Source organism: Vespa crabro, chromosome 10, assembly GCF_910589235.1.
Source record: "Vespa crabro chromosome 10, iyVesCrab1.2, whole genome shotgun sequence".
NCBI classification, from domain to species: Eukaryota; Metazoa; Arthropoda; class Insecta; order Hymenoptera; family Vespidae; genus Vespa; species Vespa crabro.
The window spans coordinates 2,492,870-2,512,556 of NC_060964.1; the positions used below are offsets into that span (position 1 = coordinate 2,492,870).

Consider the following 19,687-nt stretch of genomic DNA (forward strand, 5'->3'; position numbering starts at 1 on the left):
AACATATAATAATAAAGATAAGAAGTAGAAAAAGAAATATATACGTTCATATATATATATATATATATATATATATATATATATATTATAAAATTTTGTTATGAAATCGAAATGAAGAAAAAATGAGGATTCATTGGTTAAGTATATGTGCAAAAGCAAAGTATAATTAATATTTAAATTAACATTCGTACAATTGTTTAAAGATTATAAAGTTAATAATTTATCCTTTTCATATTAAATAATTTAATTTTATTCCTATGTGTGATAGTTAGTTAATAATTTTCAAGTTTAGGTCGTTGCAGGGAAGTGCTATAAACAAAACAGGTACGTTGGCGACTTCAATATTTATCGAGTTAACATTATTTGACATTTTGACAAGTAAACATCTAAATTCTCTCTTTCGAAACGACTAATCTTAAATAGTCTGTATTTTTGATAATTTTACATTTATTTAAACAATCTTTAAAGTACACGGAGTACAATAAATTAATATTTAAAAAATAGTACATTCGTTTAAACTTTATAAAGATGGTAACACGCGAGAAGCTTATAATCATTTTGATTTAAAATTCCAATACTTAAAAATTTTTATTTCATTGGCATTGTGTAATATAAACATAAACGCGTGTTTTCTTAAAATCGACGACATCCGAGTTAGTTTTCTTTTATACTCCGACGCGTGAATGTCAAAACTATCTTTTTCTAAGCGTGAAAACTTATAAATTAATATTTTCGATAATTTTTAATTATTTGAACAATTTTTAATGTACATGGATTACAATAAACTAATATTTAAACAATAGTACATTCGCTTAATCATTAAAAAGACGGTAACGCGCCTGGTACTTAGAATGATTTTAATTAAAAATTTCAGTACTTTAAAATTATTATCTTGGAGTTATTGGCCCTTGGACCTTCGATGAGTAAACATCGTAGGTCTCTCGGGATGTATTTCTTTCAAGTATCAACGAAAAATTAATTTCTGGAATAATTTATACAATTTCTTATTATAACAGTGATATTAATAATTTTTTATATATTTTTCTGTTTCAGAACTTCATTACAATCGTGCGCGTAGCAATGAAGTAATTGATTGTTTGTATCGCTAAAATAAAATTATCAGGAAATAGAAACAGTATTTGTTCGTTCGCGTTTCGCGATTTAAACAGCAAGTGTTTTTGCATCGACTATGTACAATGCAGTCGTTAGAGTCAGTTTGTTTACAAAGTGGTTTGCTTTTTTAACAGTCGCACAGACAGTGTATATAAAAGACAATAGAATTTCGGGTTGCAATTTCGCGGTAATCGTCCATTAATAAATAATTATCGAGAATTAGAGCCAGCGCATCACTGAAGAGAATCCCAACCAATATCGATGTCGACCTACCTCATTTTCAACCAACTCAATTTCGACCTAAAATTCTGACGAGTGTTTTGGAGCCATCGTAGAACTTCTTAAGTAGTAAGTTAATTTTTAAATCCCTCCGATTACTCAATCATGTCGAGAATGAAAGATCCGAATCGACACAAGTGATAGGTTGTATTTAATTAGTAGAAGAGCATTCAGTGATCACGAGTAAATTTCACAGAGGATTTATTCGTGAATGATTTCTTGTGTTTTGATTTATTTATTAAATTAGGATAGGATCTTCTTGTTCAAACGCGTTAATTATAATTATTTTAAATTTTGAATATTTTAATGCATTATTAAATACTCTTCTCTAGTGAAAATAGTAAAGAATCGATATTTATAAGTTCTAAACAAAGAATGAGCAAGAAAACATTCGCGATGGATAATTTTTGGATAACAAGCAAAATTGTATGATTTGTTTTCTAATAATTAGAGTAATTGCTTGTAAGAAGGAACGTCCAAGGATTCTTTATTACAATTTTAAATAAATATTAATCAAAAATTTAATGAATTTTTTATTTAATGAATTGCTAAACGAAAGATGTCAATAAAGTCATTGCTTTTGAATGAAAAAAGTCAAGTAGAATCATTGATAAAAGACAAAAAGACTTCTAGTTCATAGAATTTAGAATAAATTAATCAATTTTTAGCACAGGATTTTCAGCAATTAATATATCAATTCTCGTTTCTCTCCCTATGCTTTTTCAATTTTTCTTTTAAGAATTGCATTAGATTTGCCTTAGATTTATCAGTTTTCTTCCATCTTTTAGAATAAGGGACGGTTCTTCAATTTTTTATTCATTCATTTTTTATTTTATTTATTAAACACATTTTACTCATTCAATAGTTATCGAATGTTCTGTAGTAGTGGTTAGGGCATGAAGCAAAGAAAAGGCTATATGTTGAAAAGCTCTCGACAAACTATAACTCAAAAGGGCAACTATTAGGCTATTGAGTTATTTTCGAAGATTTCTGAAAATCTTTCGAGAATGACTTTTAGTCATATTTTAATTTAATTATATTGTCACTCAAAATGCTCTTATAGTGATGGGTATAGATGTGTAGATTTGAAAAACTGAGACGACGTAATATTCTGTCTCCGATCTCATATTGTCATACGTACGCGAATACAATTATTTCATATTTTATGCATTTTTATTATTAAAGTGGATTAATAAATTTCTTGCATTTTCTTTTCTAAAGTTCAATTAAATTCATAATTTTATTTTAATAAAATCGAGTTCTATATTAAAGTCATAGTTATGAAACATATGAGATATGACAATTGTAGGGACCACTGAAACTGCACTATGTATAAAGGTACACACAGAGCAAAGGTGCACACCAAGATGTGTGTCAAGTTTTCTCTTTGTCACGCGTCATGGGAAAAGAATATTAGATTAGGATTTAATCATTTAGGATTATTATTTTCTTTTTCTCTCTTATATTTAAATTAAATTAAATTCAGAATTTTATTTTTCATACATATACATTTTCTTTTCTATAAAATCAAGTTATATTAGAGTCATTAAATTCACGGGAAGAGAATATTAGATTAGGATTTAATCATTTAGGATTATTATTTTTTTTTTCTCTCTTATATTTAAATTAAATTAAATTCAGAATTTTATTTTTCATACATATACATTTTCTTTTCTATGAAATCAAGTTATATTAGAGTCATTAAATTAGGGCTTTCGATGTGGATCCTTGAATGGGTCTCTGTCTTTCAGTAGGGAATATCGAGCTCAATTTTATTAAACTTTTATGCTGGTTTTGTTTGGTGGAACCATTTTCGAAATGTCCACCTTTCGTTCTGAGTTCTATCCTTCTCGGACACGTGCGCGTTCCGGGTTTTTTATTCTTTTTCTTTTCTTCTTTTTATTACTAAATTTCTTCTCTCATTATTATTTTCTATCTCCTCATTTCCCTCTTCTTTTTAAATTAAATCATCGAAAAAAGGACCATCGAGGAAAGAATCATCGAGGGAAAGATCATCAGGTGTGGGCCCTTGGGATAGGATTTTTGGCGAGTTTTCTTCTTTCAGTATCGAAACATCAAGTTGATTCTGATTTTGCTTGGGTAGAACGATCTTCGAGATATCTACCCCTTGTTTTAAGTTACATCGTAATCACGTGCGCGCACGTTCCGTCTTTCTTTTCTTCTTTTTCTCTTTTATTCTTTTTTTCTTCTTCTTTTCCAGACTGGAATCATCGAGGGATAGATTCATCTGCGGGCTGGTGATTACTCGGCGAGAATTCGTTATATCGACTTGAGTCCAATGTATCTTCGAATGGATCGGTTCATCATTAATTTTTACACGCGAATACGGGTAAAATAGGGAGAACACTCGCGTTCGCGTTGGCGGGCGTAGATATGGATATTCACGAGCACGATTGAAAATTCTACGATAATGGACTTAGTTTGGTTGCTGGATATTTCGAATCGATCGTGTTAGAGAGCGGTGTAAGTAGTTGCCGATGTTGCGACGGTCCTATTATCCGTAAGCGGAGATTGATCGTCCTCTAGATAGCATTGGGAGCTAAAATTCTCGGTTAGCTCATATCATCCTGGAAATGCGGATTTTCCAGTAGAGTCATCGTTATTTTAACACTTATATAAGTTTTCGCAACCCGATTGAAAGATTCTACTTGAGGGATTTTATTTTATTTGGTCGAAAATTCGATTAGATTATATCGTGAACGCGGATTTTAGTGTAGAGTCATCGTTAGCTCGTGGGTCTCCAGATGCAGCAACCTCCACGTGGTGAGACCTGGATCGGTACTACTTGCTATATGTCAAAATTTAAATTTAAATTATATAAGGCAAGTACTACCGGGCTAATGGCTGCATATTTTAGTGCATTTCTAAAATCTCTTCAACTGATAAACAGTTTAGATTTAATAGAATTCTAAAATTATTTCTTAGAGAAACGCATTGAAAAATTCTAATTTCTTTATGATTCTTATTTATTCTTATTCGTTCTTGTTTGCTTTTATTTATCCTTTACAGGATTTTAATCACTACTAAATTTCCTATTGTATTTATTTTCGTCATCATATATTACACGGTTTTCATTTATTCACATATATTTTTATTTATCGAAGCACATAACAATATCATAGTCGAAACGATGAATCTTGCGTAATGTTTAATTAATGTGTAATAATGTTTAATAATATTTAATTAATTTGTTAGGAGGGAAAATCAAAAAGCTTCATTTATACTTATTAATTCTTATTTATTCTTATTTATAGATATTTATTCTTTTATTTATTCTTATTAATAAGTATTTATTTTTATTTATAGGTATTTATTATGTTCTGTCCTCGGATGAGACCCTTGAATATAGTCTCGGACAGATTTCTTTCTTTCGGTAGAGAAAAGTTGAGCTCGATTTATGTACTATGATATTTTTGGCGGGTAGTGCGATCATCAAGATGCTTACTCCTCATTATCAGTTTCTTTATTTCCACGCTTATACGCGTTCTATTGCACTTTGCTTTTTTATTATTCTTTACGGAAAGGCTTTTGGATGGGGTTTTATTCAAAAGGGGCTTTTATGTTTAGATGAGTTTCTTTTTTTTCATTCCTTCTTTCTTCTTCTTTAGGCTCTATTCAAGTGTGTTGTGTACTCATATTGATTTAGATTTTTATACGAAAGTTTGTGGAATCTTTCCACATTAAATGTAGAAATAAGAAACATGATCATTTCTCTCGTGTCGGTAAAATATATAGAACACAAATCACGAAAGCACGACTTTGTCGATATCTGTCCGTACAGCGAAAAATGGTTTCCTTAAATATAGTTTATATAGATATTTTAGATGATTCGTATCTTCCTAATAAGATATTTTTTATTACTTTGTTATGCTATAAAAATTAGCAAGCTGATATCGATCGAAGATAGTCTATCACAGTTGGTATTTAAAATCAATTTATTAGACATTATCAGTATCTTTGAGTTCCTCTTTTAATGTAACATTAATAAGACCTTGATATTTTACAGGATAAGCTAATAGATTTCCTTTATTCCATGTATACAGCTCCTGCAAACAATTTTGTTATCTTCCTAGACACATAGTTATAACATCAAAATAGAAAATATCACATCGTTTGTCTAACGAAGCATTACAAACCTTTGTTTTGTGATTATAACTGACAGCTGTAGTTTTATGATATGGATTGGAGAATGACAAATGTACATCCACTGTTGAATTTTTGTATAAATCTAAGGCTAATCTAAAAAAAATATTTATTCAGTAGACCGTTAAAATATATGCAATGTTTTTCTGTGAATCTATATATATATATATATATTTGAAATGCCTACCGAATTTTCATTGTTTCATCCGTTACGCTGTGAACAGCGTATAAAACTCCTCCTGCGATAAACATTTCTCCAAATTTATGGTGATCAATACTGATGTTCCATGCATATTGAAGACTGAGATCAGTAGCACCCACTTTCATCACGACCGTATTATTGGATGGTAATCCATAAATTACCCATAAACCTATAAAATTATAATCTCTATATATATAATAGAATAGTTAGTATGTATTTATATATATATATATATATATATATATATATATATATATATATATATATATATATATGTATAACATATTAACTACTAGTATATTATACTAAAATAGTATAGTTTAATCATTATAGTGATAATATAGTAATAATTATATATTTTGATATTGTATTTTAATTTTATGTTATATATAAATATAGTGTTTATATATAATATAAATATAGTTTAACTTATATAATTTTTAATATATACAATAATTTTTTTGTAATATAAATTAAACAAATATATATATATATATATAATATTTTTTAATTTTATACAAAATATTTGAAACATTATAATCGTGTATCACATGTAAAGTGAAAGATGAATGAATTTTTCAAAATGTGCATGGTACATTATTAAATGCCGATAGACATGGATAGAACGTATAATGAAAGACTCGTAGATATTTATGACGCACGCATATTACGGCTTTCATACACGTGTTTCATAACACGTTATTAGCTGATCTCTATCGGCTTTAGAGTATGTACCATCGACCACAGTCCCGTCCTTTATGTACGCGTGGACCGCAAGCGCATGCAATGCATACTACCTTCGAGGCAAAGCGGCCCGCCGGCTACTAGACGGATAGACGGCTTTTATCAAGTACACATGTTCATCTTTGAAAAGCCATAAGAATCCTTAAGAAAACCCACAGACACACATTTAACGACTTCCCAACCATTTAAATCGTCATACCATTTTCGTCAACGTTGAAATCCACGTAATTAAAATTATGATTAGGAGTGTAAAGATAGTTGTTAGTATTAACGTATAAACCAGGTAGTTGCAATTCGCATGTTGAAAAAAATATATCACATCCTTGACCATGGTAAAGATCGAATCGAAATATCGACGATCGATTTTTAGGATTGTAGAAAAATGATCCGTTGTATACTATATGTCCGTTTCCCTATAACACGCGTATGTACGGTATCACAAATTTATATTGAAACGACTTATTATATCGATTACCAACCTGAAATGGATATGGTAATTCGATTTTTTGTGGTGTCTTATTTTTAAAATGTTCTTTCGATTTATATTCCAATATATAAGACGTTTCATTTTTTCGTGTAATCCAATGCTTATCCGAAATTCCATCGAACCTTGGAGATGGATCGTGCATCCAACTACCATAATGATCGTCCATAGTTCCTTTCAACACTGGCTTACCTACTGCTTCTATTACACCATCTATTTGCATACGATGTATAAGTAATATATTAGATTAGATAATAGCATAATGAAAAACCACTTACCTACTAATCTTGACGGCAATCCTGTGAAATTAACATTCCTTAAAGGCTGAACATTTACGTAGCCGTCTATATCGGTATATAGACATTTCATGATAGGACATGTAGGGCAAGTTTCTTGGGGTGGACATAGTTCTTCCAAATCGATATTCTGTGGCATGGGTTCTCCATAAACTACATGCTGTTGCTTATTTAATTTAAATCTATCCATATTTTTCATATCGTCTAACGATAAAGAATAAAAACGTACATTTCATTATAAGTAACTAAATAAATAAATAAATAAATAAATAAATACTGATATATTGGACCGACCATCGATTATAAGAGAACCTTTCGTAACATCGATATCATTTTTTACAACACAGTGATAGGTACCGTGATCATTTGGTAGAACTCGAAGGATTTTCAAACGCATTTTAAACTGTAATAAAAATCCATCCCTTTTAAGTTTTTACATTTATAAATGATGATCATTTTTATCAAAACTACCTTGTAATCTCTTCTTTCGTAAATTTCCATACGATATTTGTCAGATATTTTCAAACGTCGACCATCGACGCGTTCCCAATGAACTGTTGGCTCCGGGAATGCCTCGACTTCACATTCTAAGATAGCTGTACTCTGACTTCGTACGAGGACCACTTGATTACGTATTCGGATAAAAGGTGGAACTATAAATACAGAGAATTTTTGAAGAAATAAAATAAAAAATAATTAATTAATAATTTCCTCAAGAATTCAATTTTTAAAGTTATATGTCTGTTTCTTGCTGACTTTAGTTTTTGTTAGATAAAAAAAATAGCTATAAAATTAGCTATAAAATTTTTGCTAATTTAGAATATTGACTGTAACTTCTTAATAAATTCTATTTTATCAATACTAAGTAATAAAAAAGAATTACTGTGTATTTGATAAACTGATTTATCAATCTTATTACATATTCTGAGATGACACTAAAGACGAATTGAATGAATAGGATGGTGTATACAGATTACTATTACATATTTGTATTCACAACACGTGCACGTTTATAGGAAGTGTGTTCGCTATACAGGATATATAAGCAGGTGTATACATATGCATGAAATCGATAACATATATATATATATATATATATATATATATATATAGCTTCTAATAGAATAATCATTTAAATGTATAATGTTTTACATTGATTTTGCAAATATCAGTAATCCAATTAATGATGTTACAACTTTTTATCTGTCTAATAGTTCAAAATGCAAATAGAACTTTATGATATTTTAACAAATAAATTATTACTTTTATTAATATAATAATAAATATGATTGTAAAGCTTTATTATTAATAAAACTTTATGAATGTACTTACATCTAACTTGAAGTTTAAACTTTTTAGATGCTCGAGGAGGTATTCCATTGTCTGCAACGCACGTATATTCACCCATGTGTTCCCTATTCACTACGCTTATATTAAATGTGTTGCCTATTACGGAAGTCACTGTGTAACGCAAGATATGATATTATTTCATTGCTACAAATAATTCGTTTATATTAAGAAATATATATACTACTATTCGATGATCTTACCATGCCAAGATCCTAGAGGTATAACGGTACCATCTGTCTTAGACCATTGAACAACAGGTGGTGGTCTTCCACTCGTTGCACATCTCAATCTTACATTACTGCCTTCTCTTAGGGTAATCAATTCAGTTCCATTTCGTGATATCAAATTATCTTCTTATAAAGTTACATGTACATATGAAAGGGAGAAAAAGGAAGAGATAAAATTTATAATTCGAAATCTCTTCATTAAAAATGAAGACGAAGAAGCTACCTAAAATAGACGGTGGAATTAACAAATCATTAACATTGTAATCATTCATATGAACTTTCCAAGCAGATATTCCAGGCTTTCCATCTTGTCCAGATGTTCCTGGTCGTCCTGGTGGACCAAATTCTCCTAAAACGTGTGAAAGATACGTCACTTTTTTTTTTTATCATCAAGTACACGTTTAACAAAATCTTTTCAAATTAATTGAGTATACTTCAACAGGATAGAAGTCTAACGAGATTAAATAAGTCCCTTTTTACAGACATTCGTCAAGAGCAGATACTTCAAGGAATCAGTAATAGTAATATTAAAGAGACGATAACTGTGCTTCTCTTAAACGAATTTTTAAGATACTCTCGTAAGTACAAAGACCTATTCAACGCGTAACTTACCACGCGGTCCCGGTGGCCCTTGAGGACCTGGTTGACCTGGTCTGCCTAAAAAGGTTCAGAAAATTAAACGAGATGGTAGTAATAATAGAGAATATTTTTCAAGTAGCCAAATCTTCGAGTCTAAGAATAAAAAAAAAAAAAAAGAACGAACAAAAAAGATCGTACCATCGGTTCCATTTCTTCCAGGAAATCCTGGTATACCATCCTCTCCTGATTTACCATTTAATCCGGGAAGTCCATCGAGACCACTACGTCCAGGTATACCATCCAAACCTGGTTCACCTGGGATACCATCTCTTCCGTCTATACCAGGTGGTCCTATTTCACCTTTAGGTCCTCTGATTCCAGGAAGTCCTGCTAATCCTGGAGGTCCTTCTGGTCCAGGTGTACCTGGTACACCAGGAAGACCAGGTAAACCAGGTGGGCCAGGATTTCCAGGTGAGCCAGGAAGACCAGGTGGACAATATTTTGTCGATGAACGACAGAAGTTTTCTATCGCATCGAACTGAAACATATTTAACAAAAGATTTTTCATTTAAATTTAATTTAAAAAAAATTAAATTTATTTAAAAAGAAAAATAAAAAAAAAGGAAGACACAAGTGATTTAGATTTAAAACAAAGCATTTTGTTTTTGCAAAACCTTTGCTAATACATGCCGCTGTTGCAAGCTAACTGACCTGTATACGAGTATCGGCATTTAACCAAACCCAATCTTGGCCGCCAGGAGCAGTCGGGGAAGATGAAGAGCCTGATAATGCAATCGGTGGCGCGGTTACCTTTTTCGATTCCTTCGCAAGCTCTTTATCCTCTCGAATCTGATACAAGGAGCAGAATTGCGATTATACCGGTATTTTTAATCAGATTAAATCCTTCGTCGAACGAGCCGTCACGGACGAAAGTTGCTTCTTGAACAACGGCTAAAATAATGTATGTATGTATGTATATGTATATATATATATGTTATATATATATGTTATATATATATACACATATGTACATCATACACATACATACGTACTATACGTGTTTCTGTACGTACGTTTAAGAAAGGATGTGTGTGTATCTATATATGTAGCTTGGCTTCGATAGAAAATCTTTAAATGAATGTCACTGTATTGGAAAACCTAGTTTGCAATAAATAAGCATCCGTTCGTCTTTTGTGATACGAAAAAAAAGCAAAGAACAAAAACAGAATTTTTCCAAAAGGACACGAAAATACAAGCTTTTAATTTTTACTCAACAATACTCGTAATATTTTTATCTGAGCTAACAATATAAATGAAGAGTAGATATGTACGCTTATATTTGGTACGTAAGCCGTCGATTTAAATGAAAATTTGAAATCATATTACGGCAAGTAAATATTAATTTGCTGTTACTAAATTCTCCAATAGAGTTTTGTATTTATAGAAATAATGAATGTGTCGGTGACAGCTTGCCTCGAATCGAAGCTCGAACGTCTACATGATTTCAATTCGTGCCTCGTGCAAAAGCAAAGCCTTTTATAACATTTTCTAAAAGTTTAAACATCGTTCCGGCATGAAGAAAAGCGATGCTTTTATTCGTACATATATTTTAATTATTTATCGCAAAGCTGCTGAGAATGATTTATTTCGAAATTCTAATCTTTTTTTTTTACATAATTTATTTTTTCTTTCTTTTCTATTCTTTTCTTTTCTTTTATTTTCTTTTCATTTTCTTTTTGCAGACAACCGAAATCAGATTTGTTTCACGAGCATAACGTTTAAACGTTTTCAACGTAGTACTCGAGAGAATGTTCAATTCCATCCAAAATCACGTTCTGAGTATTCCATTAATTCGCTACTTTGCGATGGCTAGTTTAATTAGGATTATCGACGTTCTGTTTGTACATTATCAAACGAAGACTCACGTACCCTGGATATGTCAGAAACCGCATTGTCTCCCGTTGTTGGTAACGCGCTGCTTCGCCTTCGTCGAATAAACTTTTCATTTTCCTGAGATCTCTCACACTCTCCACTTCGTATTATTCGAAGCTCACTTTCTACACTAACTACGTACGTGTAGAGGTATACCGAGGTAAAGAATTGCAAGAAAAATTGTGCGAGAATGAGATAAAGTAAAATACGTGGCTGTAACATCCCGTTATCTAACTTTACCGTATTTTTCCCATTCATGATTAATTTTATTTCTTTTATTCCTACGAAAAATAGCATCATTGTTTTTAGATTCATGTATTGTCTAGTTTTATTTTATTAGGAGGTGAAAAACGGAAACGTTAAAAGAATCCTTACTTCTTAATAGTGATATTTCTTCTTTCTTTTCTTTTTGTTTTTCCTTCTATTATCTTATATTTTTCCGCTAGTTCTTCTTTTTCTTTTCCTTTTTTTCTTTTTTAATTCTTTTTTGAATTCTACTGATCGCGCAGAAACGTATTTAAGTAAAATGGAATTTCGCTTATCCATGATTCAATTAACTACTTTCTTTTTTATTTATCTCCCTCCCTCTCTCTTTTTCTTTCTCTCTCTCTACCTATCTATCCTCCCTCTCTGTTTCTCTCTCATAGTAAGCTTCCATTATCTAAACTTTCCCGACTGTTACTAAGCTTCGTTATGAAAATATTAAGTTCTTCCAAGAAGTTTTTTCGCTATAACGCAAGATCGATAAGTCACAGACAAGTTTCGATATCTCCATCCTGCACTCCCTCCCCCGACTTCACTCAATATTTATTTTTAATGAGCTACCGTTGCCACCGCCGTCGTCGATGTCGCTTGTGAAACAAAAAATTTCGAAGGAGTTTATCTTTCGTTCAGTAAGTGAAAACTTTCTCGACCCACACCAGAGAAGTTTCGATCTAAACGCAAGTGTTATAAAAGAAAGAGTAAGAAATAGAAAAAGACAGAGTACTCTCAACTTATATCATCTCACTAGATCATTATCGTCTTTTTTACTCCTTTATCTTACGAATTTTTAACTTATATATATACATATATATATATATATATATATATATATATATATATATATGTATGTATATATATGTCGTTAATAAAATAATATTACGAATATTTCTTTATATAATTCTATTGTTTCAATGAATTATGTAATATATAATTGATCATTAATAAAATAATATTATAAAAATGCGAGTAATCAAATATTTGCTTTTCCCTTTGTTAATTTTATTTTCATTTAATTTCAAATTACCATAAATAAAATTACATATTTAAACGTATTATTAATATATACTCATAAAGACAAAAGAATTTATCAGAATAAAGTAATATCAGTTGACGTTACCAGTATAGTTTTTTGGTTGGACGAATTCGAATTAATTCCGGCTGGCCGATTTCCAACAATAAAGCAAATCCGAGTGCAAAGGGTCAGAAAAAGGAGGGACACGTTTAACGCGTGGATAATCCTATGAATATTTCCCGCGGTTGATTTTTCACCGTGCCAAGGATCAAAGGCTTAACGAGTCCCATTCTCCGGAATCTATTCTCTACGAAAGAGGAGAGAGAGAGAGAGAGAGAGAGAGAGAGAGAGAACGGAGAGAAGAAAAGTAAAAAAAATAAAGAAATATTTCTTCGATCTAAAAGTCTAGATGATTTCTTTCGAATTTTCTAAAATAAAAACGCAAAATATTTCTAAAAATTTACGAGGAAGAGAAAGACATTTCTTCGATTAAAATATCTGTTGTCCTACCTCTTCGAATTTTGTAAAAAATAAAACATCAAATATTTTTAATAATTTATAACAAAGAGAGATATAGATAAATAGATGAGATAAATAAATAAAGAGACATTCCTTCGGTATAAATGTTCTCTTTCGAATTCTCAAAAAAAAAGAAAAAAGAAAAAAGTAAAACACATAAATTCTAATGATTTATTGAAAAAGAAAGAAATATTTCTAGGATCTAAAAATTTAGATGTTATTCTTTAAATTTTTCAAAAATATTTCTCAAAAAATATTTCTAATAATTAATGAAAAATAGACGGACAGATAGATATATGACTCAGAGAGAAAGAAAAAAAATATAAAGAAACATTTCTTAATCATTTAAAAATCTTGATATCTTTTGAATTTTGAAATAGTATCACGCAAATTGCTTTTAATAATTTACGTTTTTAATTCATACAATGATTTCATCTTTTTCTTTCTCTCTCTCTCTCTTTCTTTCTCTTTATCTCTTTCTTTCTTTTCTTTCAAGAGTATTACTGGGCACCCCTTGGTATGATTTTTATAACGCGATAAATCTCACGGTATAATCGCGAATATGTAAATTAACAGTGGCTACGAATTTGCATAGGGATCTTCGTGCTTACACTTGACTCTCCCCCCCCCTCTCTCTCTTTCTCTCTCTTTTTCGACGAGATCGCGTTAAAGATATTCGTACGATTCGATCGAAGTCGGTAGTTTATTGCAGTCGAGAAGACTCGCGGTTCTCCGCGACTTATATGTGTGTGTGTGTGTGTGTGTGTGTGTGTGTGTGTATGTGTTTATATATATATATATATATATATATATATATATATATTGTATATATATATAATAGGGGGAGCAGAGCTCCGTAGATCTGGGTCGATTGATTGATCGTCACGACGACGGAATTGAATTCTCGGTTGTCGTTTATACTCTTCCGTCGACTCTCGTCGTTACTTCTCGTCAACATGATTGACAAAAAAGAAGAACTTGAACGGGAAAATTAAAAAAAACAAAGATCCCATCTAAGGAATCACCGAGTTTAATCGTTTCCGTTTCTTCCATAGTCATAATTTGAATTTAAACTTTACCTTCGCGTAAAACTTGCGCGGGAAAAAAAGGCAAATTCAAAAGATTCCTCGAAGACCAATTAATTCCATTCAAGTTTCTTGTCGATCATCGATCGTTCCGTTTCATACAAATGATCTATTATATTCTATCACTTTTGATTTATTTGATCGTTTCACTTCACTATTTTTTTACACAGACACACACACAAACACGCGCGCGCGCGCGCGCGCTATTACAAACACACAAACGCGCACACGTATACGTGTAAAAAATAATGTAAAAATTAAAAAATTTATAAGTTTGTGAATGGACGAAAAATTAAATGAAAAAAATCGTTCTTTTATTTTCTCTCTTTTTCTCTATTAACACGACAATAGAAAAAAAAACTGAGAGAGAGAGAGAAAGGGAGAGAGAGAGAAAGAGAAAGAGAAAGAGAGAGGGGTAGAGAGAGAAAAAGAAAGAGAGATAAAGAAATAAAGAGATAGATGAAGAGATAAAGAGAAAGAAATCAGGATTTATCCGTAAGGGAGCACGCACGAGCAACACGACTGTCCAAGATAATCGTTCTAACGTAAACTGACGTCCAGCGGTGGCTTCATTGACGACGGCGCAGGCGCGTCGCTATTCTTGCATTGTATACATCCGTTTACACGGGCGTGCATGCACAGGGTTTGGAATATACGAGAGAGTGGGTAACTTTCTTTACTCGTATGTGGGAGCTTGCAAGCCTTGTTTCGTAGGAGCTTTAAAGTGCACTTCGAGGGGAGGGTTTTATGACAGTGGCGGGAGTACAGCGCGCGTTAAGTGCGTATTTCTATCCTGAAGATAAACCATTCCTTTAAATCGCTTCTATGTACTTCGAGGAAGCAACCATTTCCTATATAGTTAGATGTACAACCCTGTTATTCATCTTTCTTTCTCTTTACACCCCTCTCCCTCCCTCCCTCTCCCTCTCTCTCTTTATCTCTCTTTTTCTCTCTGCTTCTCTCTCTCTCTCTCTCTTTCTCTTTCTGTTATCTTTACATCTTCTACTTTTTTTATATAACAAATCAGATTGGATCCTTCGGACCGGTCGTCTCGTTGTTTTCCTTTTATACAGAAGTTTGTCATAAAACTCTGTGACATACTTCTCGGACGTGTGTATGTGTATTGTACATAAAGTACAGCGCGTAATAATTCTTTCACGTTCAGTATACGATCTAACCAAGATTGTTAACTTCTTTTTCCTTTTTCCTTTTCCCTTTTTTCTTTTTTCTTTGTTTTTTTTCCCTTAGACTCGTCTTTACGATACTCGTAAAATTGTTAGAAGAATTTGATAGGTCCGATTCGTTATTTTAAGAGAAAAAGAATAAAATAAAGAAAATGATTCTCGGTTGTCGTTTATACTCTTCCGTCGACTCTCGTCGTTACTTCTCGTCAACATGATTGACAAAAAAGAAGAACCAAAAAAGAACAAAAAAGAAACATCGAAAATGTAAATTAAAAAAGGCGTTTTTAATCGGTAGCCTTTTGCCACGAGATCGGAACGAGAACGATTTTAATATCGCAAATGTCGAAAGCAAATTCCAAGCCATGGGAAAGGTACGTTTCCGTCATGGATGGTAATCCTTTTAACGAATCCTTTGAGCTTTATCGAATATTTCTCCAAACTCTTTTTTTCTTGCGAAAGACGTGGCGATAAAGTTACTATGTCGATATCCATCGGTTTTCTATAGTTTCACATTCCATTTCTTCTTTTTCTTCTCATTCCTCTTCTCACTCCTTAAGAGAAACAATTGCTCGAAAAGGAATTCTTCGTAAGGATCGAGATAAGTTTGAGATGAATGGGATCTCGATGGGAGGTCGTTAATTTTCGATGAATAAATCCGTTCTATAAGGAAGAGTCTTTGAAAGACGCGCAAGCAACTTCTTGGATCAAGGAAGTTTAGAAGGAAGGAAGGAGAATTTATATTTTACCTTTGAAAAATCTGAAAGAAAAAGTTTATTTGTATCAACGATGATGTTTAAAAGATAAATCACAACGAATGTAATCTGTCTGTATTTCTTTCTTTCTTTCCTTACTTCTTTCTTTCTTTCTTCCTTTCTTTCTTTCTTTCTTTCTTTCTTCTTTTCTTCTTTTATCTTTTCTCCTTTTCTTCCTTATTCTAAGCTTCGTTCGATGAATGGACGTACCAAGAGTATTGTCATCGAGAAACTGCGAACAGTAGAAACGGAGATGAGAATTCAGGCCGTTTGCGGTCTACCAAAGGTTTACAGAAAGCGCTTAGAGACATTAGAGTGATGTATTATACATTATATATAGATATATCTTTATCTATCTATATTGTATATATATTTAGATATATATATATGTATATATATACATATATATCTGAATGTATATATCAAAGACCTTGCAAGCTAGCTTTCCTATCTTTCTTTTTTCACTCTGCTACCTTTTTATACATCAATATACCTGTATATATATATAAGTACGATTAACGTCGATCCATTTTGTTTCTCTTAAACCAGATGCTACTCTACAGAAATGATCTTTTTTTTGCCAGTTCGACCTAAGCGTCTTGCTTTAATAAAAATTCCAAGGTAAATGGCAGGTAGATCGATAAAACGTCCATCATTCAGCATTTCGCATAGAAGACATTTTTACGTCGGACTATCTTCGTTAACTGCATCGTAAAGCTATTTCAACCACTATCTCTCTCTCTCTCTTTCTTTTTCTCTCTCTCTCTCTCTCTCTCTCTCTCTCTCTTTATCTTACTCTCTTACATTTCATAGTTCCACCCACCCAAAAAAAAAAAAAAGAAAAAGAAAAAAAGCAAAACGAAAGTACATTCCATTCATTCGGTATAAATCGGTAACATTAATGCGTTTGGTTTATTGCTCTCTGAGCTGTGGTCGAGATAACACGAGTAAACTCGTTTCTACAATGTCAACTCTGCATGGTCCTATCCCAAACTGGACGAATCTGCCTGCTTCTACGTAACAACGCGTTTTAATCAGGATAGTGTGTTTTCCCTAAATTAACCTTAATATGGCATTTTAATGACAATACTATTTTACCGTTTGACGATACATACATATACATATACATATATGGATGATGTCTCATTTTAAATGATACGATCAAATATCTCCGATTCTATAGGTTTTATAAGCAAATATTTCAAATAAAATTTCAAATAAAAATTTTCTGAGGGAATAGTAATATTTATTTCAACTATTTCATAGACGGCATTTCATAGATAACATTTGTTGTCAAGATATGGAAGTTATAACAATTTTTTCTAATGGAAATCGATATTTTAAACTTAATAAAAGTTACAGAGAATATCGATATATATTCTACGAATACCTGTAGAATACTTTTCAATAATCATCATTATTTCATTGAATTATATAGGCGATAATTAAAAAATAATAATGTCGGATTCGAATTGAAAACGAACAGTTCAAAAAGAATAAATACAGAAATAAATAAATAAATAAATAAATATATTATTAACGAATTAATTAATAAAAAAGAAGATAGAATGGGTCAACAAATATCTGACGAATACATTTACACGTATCATTTAACACGATATATTATACGTGATGATGAATTATCCTTTATGAATCTATTTTCACGACATAAACGATCCCATAGTTTCTGCCATAAACGATATCGGAATTCGTTATACGCATTTACTCGCATTGGAAAGGTTACGATCATTATATTGAAATATGCAACATCGTTAATAAAGGAATTGTTTGTTCAAATATGACAAAAATATTATAGGTCTATTAAAGGAGGAATATATATTTGTATTTTTGATGTTGATTCATTTAATAATAAGAAATGATTAGAATCATAAATAAAAAAAAGGATATATAAGTATACAAGTTGACAGTATATACAGGGTAGACCAAATGTTCCCAGATTTTTCTTATCTAGAATTTAAAAAAAAAACTTGGTTTAAAAAGTCTCGAAAAAAAGTCTAATTGATTTGAAAAAAATTACCAAGAAACTTTTATCCTACCTTATACAAGTCGAAAACCTATGGACGATGAAATGCCGCATTTGAGTTATATTATACAAAAAAATTGCAGTGATAGAAGAAGTGGTAGGGAAATCAGATGGTCCATAAAAGAAAAAAGCGCAGGCGGCTCGTATTCATTTTTCTGTCAGACGTCAGCATAGAAATAGATATCTTGTAATTTTTATTTTTTTCTTAATTTTCATGTAATTTTCATGGAATTATGGAATAAAAAAAGAAAAGGAAAGAGAGAAAAAAATTTATATCGTTGACTATATCGTAGAAATTAACTTCTTAATTATATACATCAAATCTTAAGAACGATTAAATCCATAAAATGTCCTCCGCGTCGAAAATATGAAATAATATTAAAATCGAAACATTTTATATCGACGATTGAACATAAAAACATCATACGTCGATCGTAGGTAAAAATTGAAACATCGAATAGTATCGTTCGTTTTTTTAAATATAAACGTTCGTTTAGAAATATAATAATTCATTTGCAATGAGTTGAAATCGTCGACGTCAATGAATCACAGCTTAGGATTGTTACTTATCATATTCGATCTTTCTTTAAGAACTTCGATATACCGTTCTTATGTGATCGAGCTATTAAAATATTGTATTATAAATTTTAAGTTTAAAAGAAGGAGCAGAATGATAACGTTAAAGTATCGAGGAAGTATTGCTTTCATAAAAAGTTTCGATAGATAGTGTAATCCGAGAAGCGATCTAAAGTAATCGATAGTGCGATAAAAAGGTAGGGTTCAAATTTTTATCGAGATAAAAAAAGAGTAACAGAGAGAGAGAGAGAGAAATTGAGAGGAACATCTTTTAATGATAAAATAAATAGATTCCCTTACATGGCATCGACAACAATAACGAAAACTAAATTAAAAAGAGATGAAAGAAAATATTGAGTAAGAGAAATGGATGAAAGTTCGTGCATATAGACTAATATAAAGAGCATAAGAGAAATAAATAGAGAGGAGAGAGAGAGAGAGAGAGAATAGCAAGAAGGTATAACACACATAGCATCATCCATAAAACTGCGGAACGCGGATGCTTTGAGTCCAGCGGCCCTTCATGAATCGTGCTCGAGGTGACAGAGCCCTTCCCGTTGTCAAACCCGCATGGGATGAGATGAGGATTATGCTCGCACTCGACTCAGGGTGTACACGATTACCTTTGAGTGCCTGCACCGTAGTTTCGTCGCATGGCAACGCGTATTCGACCGCGGTTAAGACCTAGATTTTAACACGCAGTCGTTGTAATCCAAAATTACACGCTTACTTCGGTAAACTTTGCGCCCTCCGTTTTACACCCATTAGTCTTATGTATGGACATAAAATGAAGATATACACTGTCGATACAAAATTCTTTTTTTTTCTTTTTTCTTTTTTTAATGATTGACTTTCTCCCTCTCCCTCTCCCTCTCTCTCTC

At 31.5% G+C, this 19,687-nt stretch overlaps 1 protein-coding gene and 1 long non-coding RNA gene across 4 annotated transcripts; both read right to left on the reverse strand.

The window, feature by feature from the left end:
* Positions 1-4,630: 4,630 nt before the first annotated feature.
* Positions 4,631-14,788, reverse strand: LOC124427388 (gliomedin-like). Of its 3 annotated transcripts, none has more exons than XM_046970263.1 (17): positions 14,762-14,788; positions 14,245-14,583; positions 11,368-11,651; positions 10,150-10,287; positions 9,637-9,976; positions 9,472-9,516; positions 9,083-9,208; positions 8,833-8,985; positions 8,615-8,743; positions 7,754-7,935; positions 7,577-7,685; positions 7,265-7,486; positions 6,982-7,199; positions 6,702-6,915; positions 5,744-5,927; positions 5,550-5,652; positions 4,631-5,459 (listed from the first exon to the last, which is right to left on the reverse strand). In XM_046970263.1, exons 3-17 carry the CDS (start codon positions 11,626-11,628, stop codon positions 5,352-5,354), a joined length of 2,532 nt encoding a protein of 843 aa, XP_046826219.1. In that variant the 5' UTR covers positions 11,629-11,651; positions 14,245-14,583; positions 14,762-14,788; the 3' UTR covers positions 4,631-5,351. The 3 variants fall into 3 exon arrangements, with proteins under 3 accessions (XP_046826219.1, XP_046826220.1, XP_046826221.1); XM_046970264.1 differs by having other exon boundaries at positions 4,631-5,478; XM_046970265.1 differs by lacking the exon at positions 10,150-10,287.
* Positions 14,789-15,168: 380 nt separating this feature from the next.
* On the reverse strand, positions 15,169-19,665 carry LOC124427390. Its single transcript, XR_006942962.1, has 2 exons — positions 19,275-19,665; positions 15,169-16,418 (listed from the first exon to the last, which is right to left on the reverse strand). It is a non-coding gene; the product is annotated as an uncharacterized LOC124427390 (long non-coding RNA).
* Positions 19,666-19,687: the final 22 nt, after the last annotated feature.

Excerpts from the sequence above, each read along its gene's own strand:
- LOC124427388 (XM_046970263.1), bottom strand. The coding sequence starts at position 11,628 with ATGAATGGGAAAAATACGGTAAAGTTAGATAACGGGATGTTACAGCCA. Across the intron at positions 7,686-7,753 it reads ACGAAAGAAGAGATTACAAG|TTTAAAATGCGTTTGAAAAT; the intron begins GTAGTTTTGATA and ends TTTTTATTACAG. Across the intron at positions 7,200-7,264 it reads ATTGCCGTCAAGATTAGTAG|ATGGTGTAATAGAAGCAGTA; the intron begins GTAAGTGGTTTT and ends GTATGCAAATAG.